This window comes from Parasteatoda tepidariorum, chromosome 6, assembly GCF_982258835.1.
Source record: "Parasteatoda tepidariorum strain Cologne lab strain chromosome 6, Ptep-v5.0, whole genome shotgun sequence".
NCBI lineage: Eukaryota > Metazoa > Arthropoda > Arachnida > Araneae > Theridiidae > Parasteatoda > Parasteatoda tepidariorum.
This window is the reverse complement of record NC_141760.1, coordinates 95687497-95700038: the sequence shown is the minus strand read 5'-3', so window position 1 is coordinate 95700038 and position 12542 is coordinate 95687497. Positions and strand designations below refer to the sequence as shown.

At 28.1% G+C, this 12542-nt stretch overlaps 3 protein-coding genes across 3 annotated transcripts; 2 read left to right on the top strand and 1 right to left on the bottom strand.

Annotated features, from left to right (window-relative positions):
- The first annotated feature begins 268 nt into the window (after positions 1-268).
- Positions 269-2784, top strand: LOC139425122 (uncharacterized). Its single transcript, XM_087166204.1, has 2 exons — positions 269-497; positions 2640-2784. The coding sequence occupies exons 1-2, from the start codon at positions 460-462 to the stop codon at positions 2782-2784; spliced, it is 183 nt and encodes a 60-aa protein (XP_087022330.1). The 5' UTR covers positions 269-459.
- Positions 2785-2913: 129 nt separating this feature from the next.
- On the top strand, positions 2914-3375 carry Tim10 (translocase of inner membrane 10). Its single transcript, XM_087166203.1, has one exon. It carries the CDS (start codon positions 2914-2916, stop codon positions 3208-3210), a length of 297 nt encoding a protein of 98 aa, XP_087022329.1. The 3' UTR covers positions 3211-3375.
- Positions 3376-7512: 4137 nt separating this feature from the next.
- LOC107438565 (pre-miRNA 5'-monophosphate methyltransferase) lies at positions 7513-11015 on the bottom strand. Its single transcript, XM_016050880.4, has 2 exons — positions 10637-11015; positions 7513-8103 (listed from the first exon to the last, which is right to left on the bottom strand). The coding sequence occupies exons 1-2, from the start codon at positions 10844-10846 to the stop codon at positions 7570-7572; spliced, it is 744 nt and encodes a 247-aa protein (XP_015906366.3). The 5' UTR covers positions 10847-11015; the 3' UTR covers positions 7513-7569.
- Between the last annotated feature and the right edge of the window lie 1527 nt (positions 11016-12542).

Here is a 12542-nt window from a genome sequence, read left to right as displayed (position 1 = left end):
ATCCGTTTGACAATATCGCCTCGCAGAAAAAGCTGTAGTAAGTAGTTGCAAACGTTCTAACCGGAACTAGAGCAGGTATGGAACTCAAGATTGTTATTGTTTACATTTATATTGAAAACACCATCCATTGTTTTCATTCAGTCAATCATCCATGACGGTGAACTTTTTACTTTTAACGCCATCTGTACTTAGTTTTTTCGGTTCCATCATCTCGGCAATTGATGCCAAATGTAAACAATCGAGCTTAGATACGTTAACTGTAACTGAATGTTTTGCTTTAATGCGGCAAGGTTACGGTCGTCGTACATAAACACATGGAAAATTTTGTGAACTTATGTAATTTCAAGCTAACTTACTATTTATTTACAATAATTGTTTAATTTACTGTTTCTTTTTATAGGCCATGTAAATAAGATGAAGAATTATTAAATAAAACACTATCTTTTGGACATTTTGCTTATGGCAAGGAGTAAAATCACTAAAATTAATTTAGCGATGTAAGATTTGTTTTCAATTTAAATGAATTTCTTATATATAAGTCGAAATTGTTCTCATTAATTATATGAAATTTTTTTTCCATAGTTTTCTTGTAACTGGTGGATAGAAAAGTTTTTCCTCTTCATCGAATAATATTATAAAGTTTAATTATGCAAAACTTAAACATTGATTTAAATTTCCTTTAACTGATATTATTTTGATAAAGTGAGAAATGTTTTTAGAATTGTTAGTGGAGAAATGTTTATAGAATTTAATTAATATCAATTCCCAACTTCGGTACTTATATTGATCTTGTTATCGCAATATCTTATCAGATAATATCTGGCCCGTTTAAATCTTCTTGCAATGAATTTTGTCTTTGGAACTCTGCAGTTAGAAATAATAGTTAGGATCTATGTAGAATTAAATATTTTAAATATTATGAAATCGTAGGTTTTGATGAATTTACTTTTGTTTATTTAGTAACTTCTGAGCACAAATTATAGTTGAAGTTAGAGAAGAAAAATGTAATTTTTTTAAAAAAAAAGATGTGCGTATATATGTTGTCAAACAAAGATTTTTATATGAATATTTTATATATATGTGGTAAGTGTGCTTGAGTTTTTTTAAATGACTTACTTACACAAAGGCATCGGCTAATGCTTACTATTGCTAGGAGTATTGTCATTAAAATGTATAATGGAAGCTTAAGAAGATTTTTTTAAAATTCTTATGAATGTCTGAGGTAGCTAAATTATAATTGTTAATTGTGAAGTTATATCATATTTATGTGGTGTTAAGTCTCTAGTTAATATTTACGTTATTTAAATGGCACTAAAAGCAATAAGTGCACGTAATCATATAGTTATAAATTGTATACATTTTATTTTAAACCCTTATATAGCTTTCTAGTGTTGATAATCAATTTTTGTAATATTGGTTTCTATGAAAATGAGTTGAGTTTAAAAATAAACAAACTTTATTGTTGTAGCATGATATACAGTTGAATCTTACCAATGACAACTTGAAAGTGCATACAAATTTTTGAGAAAAAAAGTATTTTATCAGTGTTTTCATCATAGAAAAAAAATGGGTGAGAATTTCTCACCCTTTCTCAAAAACAGGGTGAGATTTCAAAAAGTTAAGTGAGATTTCTAAAAACTAAAAAAACAAAAACTCTCGAAAAAAAGATCATTTCTTTAATTATAATAAATTTTTAACGTCTTCTATTTTTTAAAGCATTGAATATTTTTGGTGCATCATCATAGAAGATTTTGCCTTTACAAGGTATTTGTCCATCTTACATTAGCACGTAAAAAATTTGAATATCTTACATGAAGAAACCTTACGGTATAAACTCGTGGTTGCAGAGAAATGTGTTCTGAAAGGGGTTCCGTGGTTGTGTTCTGTTGTTCGAAAAGGTTCTGAACAATACTGGTAAATAGCGAAGATGGAACGGGGCAGATGTTGGAAATATAATGAAAGATCCAGGAAGAAAAGTGAAACGGATTTTATTCTAAATGGCGTAATTCGAAGCTTTTTCCAAAATGCGAGAAATTCGCGAATTTTAAAATTGATTTATAGAATGCGCAAATTTCTCGCGGTAATAATTTTTTAATGAGAGAAAAGAAAAAATATGCGAGATTCTCGCGTTTTCGCGCTTTAGTGAAAACACTGTTTATATTACATTTTTACACTTCTGGGTTTATTCTTAAAAGGAGGCAATATAACAGGCGAAACTTTCTGTGTTAACTTCTGTTTTTCCTCTATTTGTAATTAAAGTACTGAATAAAATGTATTCAGTTAAACCCATGGTAAAAAGTGAAGTTATACATTCTTGAATATTATTTATTTATTTTTTTAAATATTAATATGCAGTCTTATTATGACAGGATTTCCCTTACTGCATAATTTGTTTGCATTTGAATAATTTGAAAATTTATTTCAGCATTTGAAACATTACGGTTATCTTTTGGTTTGCCTAAATTAGCTATTTTTAATGCTTTAAATTTTAAAATACTAATGTATAGCTGAAAGTATTTTATTCAGCAATGCCATTCCTTTATCTATTTTAAGAATTTTACTGTTTATATTTGAATTTTAAAAAAAAAAATAACAATTTTTAAATTGATTCTTACTTGTGTTTTCATCTTTTTTTACAGAGCTATCTTAGCTTTTTCTGGTGTGACCTCATTTTTCCTGGTGAAAAAAGGCATTGTTCAACAACGCACTGATGCTATGAAAGCGAGACAACGCATTTCCAAATCGAATACTGGTGTTTACGACATTCCTGAAAGGTTTAGATAAAGATAGTGTTTGCGTCTAAAGCGGTTGCTGTTCGGTACACTGGTTGTTACATCATTGCGAAGTGTAAAGACTGTGTGTTTAACAAACCTGACTTCTCTTTAAATTATTATTTTTTCTAAATAATACACAATGAATCCTGCTATTCAGCTCGATGCATCTAAGATGCAAATTGTTCAAAACTTAGAAATCGAAATGATGTCCGATATGTATAATCGTATGACTTCCGCTTGTCATAAAAAGTGTATTCCTCCTAAATATCACGAAGGTGATCTCACTAAAGGAGAGAGTATATGCACTGATAGATGTGTTGCCAAATACCTGGAAGTTCACGAGAGAATAGGCCGTAAACTAACTACAATGAGTGCCCAGGATGAAGAAGCTGCTAAAAAATTATTAGAGCAGCAGCAAACTGCACCAAATAGTTAGAACATACATTTATAGTATCTTGAAATTAGGAAATAATTAAATAAATGTATCAATTATAAAACTTGAATGAAATTTTTTTTTTTTAAATTTAGACCGTAATTAATGTATGTAATAAAAAATCAAATTGTATCCTTCATTGAATAAAGGATTTTTTTTTATTACTTAGATTTTTGTTTATTATTTTTTTGATTCTGCTCTTCTTTGTTTAACTTAATAGTGAAAGTGATTCAGATATAGTTTTTTTTTTAATAAGAGATGAATATTTTCATTAATTTCTTTATATAAATTTTTCATTCAAATTTATAATTTTAAGTTCGGAATTTAAGTTAATCCTTTCTGATAAACTACATATCAATTCTTAATTTATTAACACTGAGGGCTGCTGAAAAAAATATTAAAGCTAACTGCTTCAAAGTTAAAAATCACAGCTTCTAATCGAGAAATTAGAAAATAAATGGATCAATTATAATACTGCCATTTTTATCTATAAATTATATCAAAATTCAATCATTTCTTTAATGATCTAACTCTTGAATAACACTGTATTCAATGTAACAATTCCTATGTATTCAAATTTAAAAATATATGATTGGTAGGTTTTTATGTTAATCTTTAACATCTGATTGAACATGAAGATTTATTAAAACATGAAGATTTATCTGATTAACATGAAGATTTATTAAAATATTAGAAACTGGAAAATGTATTTATGTGTGAAAGTGATAACTTTATTTTTCTTGATGAAGTTTGACAAAGTCAACATTTATTTCAAAAGGGCTAGAAAAAAATATGCAAACTATAAATTTTTACAAGTTTCTTAGAATAACTGCTTTTTAATTTAAAAAAAAAAAAAATCTGTTTAGTTATCTTTTTACGCAAAGTTTTTAAATTTTTGATAAGTTCTTAAAATTTTCTTGGATTTCTTCTGATCTCTGTATGAACCCTGTTTAATGTTTTTCAATTTGAAAGTATGATTTATAATTTAAACTAATTTATACTTACTTTTTATTACATAGTGAAGTAATAAAATTATTGTCAATTGATTTAAAAATAGTATTCACTGTGACCCTTTAAAATTTAGTAATAACAATTTTAAAAATATAACTTTAATTTATTTAAAAAAAATGTAACATAATTATAGGCTTTATTTATTATTTGAAAAATATTTTTAGTTAATAAAATGTAACATTCCAAGTTAGGGATTTTTTTTTTCATCTTAAGAACAATTATGAAGCATAATCATCTGTATAACTTTTTGATTTTATTATTTCTTCTATGAAATTCAAGCAGAAGATTTTTAAAATTTTTGGTGAAATTCCCAACTTTCAAAATTTTATGAGAGAAAATAATAGTAAAAAATTATGTTTACAATCTTCATCTTATTTTATTTAAAAATTATGTTTACAATCGTTATCCTTTTTTTTAAGTTTGAAATTTCTGCTAACATTATTAAAATGAAAAAATGTTTGATCCAAATTCCTTAAATCTTTAAAAAAATATGCGGTATGTTTCTAACATATACTAAAATCAGGAATATCAGGACAAAAAGCTAAGGATCGGGTCAAATAAAGACGAAAACATTCTTTTATTAAGAATGTCTAAGCAACTACAAATAACTACCCTGCTTTATTTTATTCTGTTTAATCATGATTTATATAAAGCTCAATAGTTTTTTGGGTTGTTAACTTACACATATAGTAAAAAAAAATATAATTTAAACATTAAGTGTCTAAATAATTTATGTGTCTTCATTTTATGCAAAACACTTTCTGACACATTTTTTTCCATTATATGAAGTATTTTCAGAGTTTTTCTTTTTCCCACTTTTCTGCTTGAAAATTAAAAGTAACAAAAGGTCAAAAAAATATTAATTTAGAATTGAATCTAATGAATTGAGTATGATTATTTTTGTTTTAGATAAAAGAAGATATACTGCAAATGTAACAGATTGCAAATTAAAAAATTGCCAGTCGCCACTAGATCGCAATTTTTTTCATAAAATGTGCTCCAATGCTTGTTTTATTATTATTTATTTTATATATAAACATGGAAATATGAAAACTTAATTTTATGTTTGCTGGCTAAAATGTTTATGCATTTTAGAAATAAATCTTGCAATGTTAATCACATTCTGAGAAATCCTTCTAACGAAAAGCATTACAGTAAAATTTTAATCTTTCAAAATTTTCATTTTTTGAAAAAGGTGCCTTGTTTCAAATATGCTTACAACTGGCCATTTGCAAAATGCCTTATATAGTAGAAGAAATATATTTAACTTAGTTCCTTAGTAAACAAAGAAGTGACAAAACAAGAATAATGAGAAAAGTTTTATTTTCCAGGAAATCTTATAAAAAAAACAAACAACCAAATAACTGGCAATAGAGCTTGATTTGAGTGTTTAAATTTAAGAAAAAGTTTTTCCAAAGTAAATATCTTTTTTAAAACTTGCTAAAATATTAGTGATAAAAATAGGCTAGCACCAAATATTGACTATCTTCATATTTTTTGCATTGTTTTGAAAACAATTGATCTGTATGCATGTAAAGGTTACACAAACTTGTATAAAAAATTATGAATTATTTAAGAAAGAATCAGTTTTTTTGTTCTCATCACTGAAATTCTTGTTAAGAGTAAGTCAATTATCAAAATCATTACTTTTTCTTTGCTTTTATGATTTTGAACAATTAAATAAAAATTTGGTATAAAAATTGCTTATTTTGATCATAAATTTTTGGATTTGGTAGCTATCCCATATAAATTTTTTTGCAAATTCTCCAATTTACTGTGGTAAAGCAAAAATGGTGAAATTTTTTTAAATTTTTCTTAAAATTCTTGACTGAAAATGTGGTGAAAAATATTTTTTATTTGTGATTAAAATTCAATTAAAATATCATTTGTAATTTTAGTTGAGATATTCTAATAAAACAAATTTTTTATTTAATAATATGAAAAAAACTTTCATGTTCACTGTGTCTAATTATTACCAATTTAATTTAGAAGAGATAAAAAAGTTAAATGTCAGCATTCTGGAATAAATGCATTATGACTGCAGAGTAAATATATGTATATAAATTTATTATTTTTTATGGTAACCATTTAAAATTGTCCCATTACAATATTTTTGCTGACTTCCAATAAATATTTATGCCACAAACCTCAGTGGTTCAGACTACCAAGTACAACACAGCAAATCATACATTTCTATGTTTTTTTTCTTCAAATTTTCCAAATCTTAGGTCATACTTGGGTTGCCCAGTATATTACTAACTTTGACAGGTAGCCATCTGCTTCAGGAAGACATGAAAAAAATTGTCGAAATTTCATTGACTTTGGTCTTGGCTACTTATGGTATTGTGGTAATAAGCACCTATTGTGCAGTTTTCAGAACCGCAGCCTTGCCTTGTGGCAGGTACTATAGTTACAAAGTAAAGTCACTTGGGAAGAATAGTTTTGACTTAATCTTGGAATAAATCAGGGTGAGTAAACCAAGCAGCACCTTCATTTCTTAATTGCACCCCCCATTGGAATTGTGCTTTCACTTGTAACCATTGCAGCACACAACCCCAGACTCGACACAATAGGTTTTTTGCAACCCATTTCCAGAAATGGATTTGAATACTTGATGTTATGAAATTTTTCAGGATAGCTGCATTAGGTGGACTTTGTTTGATAGCTAATAATTCAGTTGCACAGTGTCTCCCAAAGTGTGGTACGCGTACCCCCAGGGGTACGGGAACAGTTTTGCAGGGGGTACGCGTTCTTATGCGAAATATCTTACAACAAACGAAAATTTCACAAATTTTAATTTAAAAACAAAGCCAGCCATGAAAATTTACAAATACGTACTTTTCTTTTGCTATTTTTTGCAGAGTTAACAATTAGTGGTGTCAACAGTCAGTTATGATTTTTAACTTTTGTGAAATTTTTTTATAGTAAAGGTTTGTAATAAATTCTACTTATTTTGATTATTTCAATAAAATAAAATTTTTATCCTTAACATTGAATTTTTTACCGAAAACTTTGTACCAAAAAAGAAAAGCAAACATATTTTTTAAAAAATATGTTAATTTTTTTATTAGTGGTACGCAGCATTACGAAAAATTTAGAAAGAGTCTCAAAAGTCATAAGTTTGGGAAACACTGCAGTAGCGAGTTCCAAATTTTTTTTTTTGTAAGTGTAATTATATATAATGTTTCAATTAAACTTAACTTAATACTACTCTTAGGAAAATAACTCTGTATAATTTTGATTAACAAAAACAAATTAACTTATGGTTTAAATATTGAAAATCACATAACTAAGTTGAATTAAAATAATTTTATTTCATAAAATTTTTATGTTATAAAACTACATAAAATATCAAGATTTCTTAAAAAAGTATAACTTTCTACCCCATGAAGTTTCCCCCGAACATTCTTTTAAATACATATCACAATGTGTAGACAAAAACTGAATTAAATGTTCAGAAATGTTTCTTATTTTCAACAACTGAACGTCAAACTTTTCTCTATGTAAGCGAGTCATTCTTCTGACTGCTGATCTATAGCATTTCCATTCTTGCGGTTCAATAAGCAAATGCTTAGACAAATTAGATACAATTCTAAGAAAATAATTAAGTCCATCATCACCATTATTTAAATGTATCCACATAGTCGTAGAAAAGCATGTAACGATATCAAATTCAGATTTCTTATGTAGCTCGAGGTATGACTTCAGTTTTTGTAGAGCATTCTCGTTCATGATATCTATTTGTTCATACGTGATATTTGCTTCATTTTTATTTGATTCATTGCAGCGTGTAATGAGGACATTGTCGATATCTATCCCAAGCATATAAATTTGACTGTTTGGAAATGAAGTAGCCAGGTGCGAAGAAAGTGCAACAGTCAAATCCTATAAAAAACAAAAAGTTTAATTCATAGACTGAGCATTGATTTAAGTGAAATTGGGTTCATGATTATTTTTTTAAATCATTTATTAATTCATTGTTTTTCAATTTTTAAAAACACAAACTTTTGAAGAACAAAACAGTTTTCAATAGATTTAAATTACAGAGGTTCCTTATTGATTGACTTGTACCAATTGATGGAAAGCAATAAAACACATTTTTAAGAAGTCAAATCAAAGAAGATAATGTGATATAGGGCAAAACAACTGCAGTTTCTATCATATACAGTGTACTCCTAAAGCGTTTTTAGAAGGCAGTCTGCCTTTTAATGATGTGCCGTCTTTACCCTATCCTATCAAAATAATCCACCATCCCTTAAAAACACTGCCTTTTTAGGCATATTCCATTTTAAAAAGATTTAATTCACAGTTTAAATAATAATTAACACTGGTAAAATGATCTGTGTTTATAGGTTTAATTCTGATTATACAATTAAAAATATTTATTTTGCCAGGATTATTTTCAACTGTTTAAATTTTTATAAGTTTCTCTTAATTAATTTAAGTAATTTTAAAATTATTAAAAAAATTTTTTTTTAAAAAAAAGGCATTGTTAAATGTTTATTTTCTCATAATTTTCAGTTTAAATTATGAATATTTTTTTTCAAGTTGTTTATTAATAATTATTTCTTTTTAGTTAACTCTTTTTTTAAAAAAAAATTGTGCACAGTAATTGTCTTTGAATGTCTTTAATTATTATTTACTAGCCGCCTAAGGCGGCCAGCTGTCCGCCACGTTGAAGGTTTTCACAAATAAAGTTTTTTTAAAACATAGCAGGAAATCTGAAGATTAGTGGACAATTAAAGTGTTCCTGTCCAGCAATTTTGTCTTCATATCCAGTTCTGCTGCAAATGTATTATAGCTCTTGAGGATGTTTGAAATTATATAGCTACAACGCTTAAGAAAAAAAAAACTAAAATGCTAAATACATGAAAAGAACACGAAAACGAATAAATTTTCTATGGTATCAATTTCTATTTCTATATAATTTTTTATGGTATCAAATTCTATTTCTATATCTGTTACGTCAAGCACTCAGGTATTATAATTTGATCTAGTTGTGCTTGTATAATTTTGATCTAGTTGCGCTTTCTACGTCATTTTGTTAACATAGTTTGGTTTGTTATTTAACATCGTTTGGTTTGTTATTTCTAAGTTAACTTTCAAAAAATTGGCTGGCATCAGCATTTTTATTCTTTAAGTTGTTTATTTTTTCTTTTGGAATTCGTTCCTTTTTAGCGAAATGTTTTTCAACCTAATCGAATTCTTTGCCAACTGTTCTCTGTATATATAAAGAAAATAAAGTAAATATTTTTAAAGTGTTGTGAAAAGAATTTTTAGTTGTACAAAGTACTACAATATCGCTATAAAAATTATCGTCTTCGCTTCAGAAAAAAAAATAGAGCGTGGAAAGAAGAAGAAAAACTTATTATAACAATTATGAACAGCGACAAATATATCAAAGTGAAGCGTTCTATTTACGTATCGAATATGTTGCCACATTTTTAATACGAAAGTTAAACTTTTCTCCACTTTAATAAATGTAAACTAATGCGAACTTTACAATTAAAATATTAATTCCTTCGTATATTATTGGTTTAAGTTGTCGAAAATTAATATTTCAATTGTGAGGTTCGCATTAGCATACATTTATGAGAGTGGGGAAAAGTATATGCATTTTTTAATAATTTATTGAATATGGCTCTTTGAAGACGAAAAAGCAGACGAAAAGCATAGACTTACAAAATGACTGATAACTAAATAACTAATCAAAATTTTTGAAAAAGAAAAAAAACACTTCTTCATTATGTGAAAACACAATTATGGGCCGAGTTTCGTGCCCGGACGAGGCTTCTGGGGCGATATATTGTGATTACAGACACACACACACAGCCGCGTTTATTATTATGTATAGATAAACAACAGATTTTTCTCTTATTTTGATAATGAGTGAGAATTATTGTTTGAAATACACAGATAAAAAAGATAAGATAAATTTAAAAATTGTTGAGGATCAAATTCAGTTAATACATATTTTGATACATTTTTTGGATGTTAAGTGAATGCCCTTTTCTGTGAGGAAACACCCTCCACATTTTTATTCCTTGCGAGAACTCTGTATTACATCACATAATCACTTGGGGTATTAAATATTTCTTATGTATTGTTAAAAAATTGTTGTTTTGTGATTGCCATTCAAGTAAAACTTTTCAGTTTCTTTTTAAAATAAATTTGAGCATTTACGTCAACTACAAGACACCTAAAAAATTTTAAACTTTCAAAGTTTTCTTTAAAGAAGAAAAGAAACGATCGCCTGATGGTCCCTTTCCGTGACATAGTTTATTAGTTTCTAGCGAGTGACTACTTCCAAATCCTAGCGATTATTTTGAAGTAGGTACTAATACAGAAATCTTTCCAAACATAGGAAATATTAAATAAACTAGAAAGTATGCAGAGTTATAGAAATGTAGCCACGTACACCAGAATTGCATCCTATATCCAAACAAACGATGGGTTCGTGATCTACTTTTATATTTGATGGTAAGTCACTAGGCAGGGCTTGTAAACGCTTAGAAACAGAATTGAAAGTGTAATAATTGATAAAATTTCCAAATCGTGCAGCTCCTGGTTCAAATTCATTGCAATTGCTCGAAATTATTTTTTCTTCATTATTAAAATTTGATTCCATAGTTCAAATATTTAATAAATTGTGTAATATGATTATACAATTCATTAACGAGTTTATTATACGGATATGTAAATATTTGACATTAATCGCGCTTAATTTAAAGCTATATTTCAACTAAGAAGTGGGACTTATTGTTTACATCAATCAATATTGATAGAGATTATGGTAGCTCTCGTATGGTTTCCGCTTACTTAGTTTTGCTCAATAAAATAAAGCCTAAACGATGACCTAGTTTCAAGTTTCAACTGACAAATTAATGGTGCTGTCATCTAGTGACGATTAGAAGAAACTTGAACTTCTCTTTCGTTAAATATATAGTTTATTTTTTAATGATTAAGAAATGATATTTCTTTTTTTATATACTCACTTAAAAATGATGAAAGTTCTTTTTAAATAACTAGTTTTTGTAAAGCTAAACAATTAAAATTAAAAAGTTCAGCACTTAAAGTATTTAAATTCTCATTGTTTAGAAATTTAAAAAAAATAGTATTTAACGAAATGAGGATCTCTATGCTATGGCATTTTCTAATATCCCAATGCTAATGCTAATTTTTTTAAGAGAATCAAACAGTTCGAGTTTATATTTTCCCCAAACTACTCAACCAATATCGTCATAATTCATGATTTTGTCATTTAAAATTAAATTGTCAAAGAGGATAAAATTTTTCTATCCATTTTAATTCATGTTTTTAGTAAAATCATTATTCAATTAAATAAGTTTAAAATATTTATTGTTGTTGTTAATTTACGTCGCACTAGAGCTGCACAATGGGCTATTGGCGACGGTCTGGGAAACATCCCGGAGGATGATCCGAAGACATGCCATCACAATTTTGATCCTCTGCGGAAGGGATGGCACCCCCGCTTCGGTAGCCCGACGACCTGCGCGTGAAGTCGAGCACTTTACGGTAGCACAGATTAACGAGGACCAATACCGCACACCCTCGGTCCCTACGCAGACTGATCCAGGTGGTCACCCATCCGCACACTGACTGCAGCCAGTGATGCTTGACTTCCGTGATCTGCTGGGAACCGTGTCTAAAAGACCTGTTTAGACGATCCAATTTCTTGGACAGAGATTGATTGATATTGATGGAAACTTGTTTTGCTTTGAGCTTGGATCGTGTAAACAAACATCCAAGAACTTGGTCCAACTTCTTGGACGATAGTAGAGTATGCACCGTCCTAGGTTTTGTGACGTCAACAAGCAGGCATCAAATTATGACATTTTGTTGTCTGTTCTCATATATTTTAGTCCAAATAAATTGATCTGTTGCGGTTTATTTGTGTTATCGTGATTTTATATGAATTTATTCAGTAATTTTAAAGTCATATAAGTATGATTTTATAATGTTGAATATGAACATTGCGCATGCGCAAGTGTTTCTCCCGTCCAATCAGTGACATTCAAGAACTTGGATAGTGTCAACGAATCATCAAATTTCTTGGACAGAGAAATCCGTCCAATTTCTCGGATACAAGAAATAGGACCGTGTAAACAGGCCTTTAACGATCAGTCCACTGCGGGACCAAAATATTTATCAATCGCTTATTTAGTCCAGGTATAGTGGGAAACAAGCAAAAATGACATCAACGGATATCTTCTATTGTCATTAAAAATCAATAAAGAATATAAATCAAATCTTAATAAGGACTAATATTAGAAATTTGTAGAATAGTTGGTGGCATCCTAACC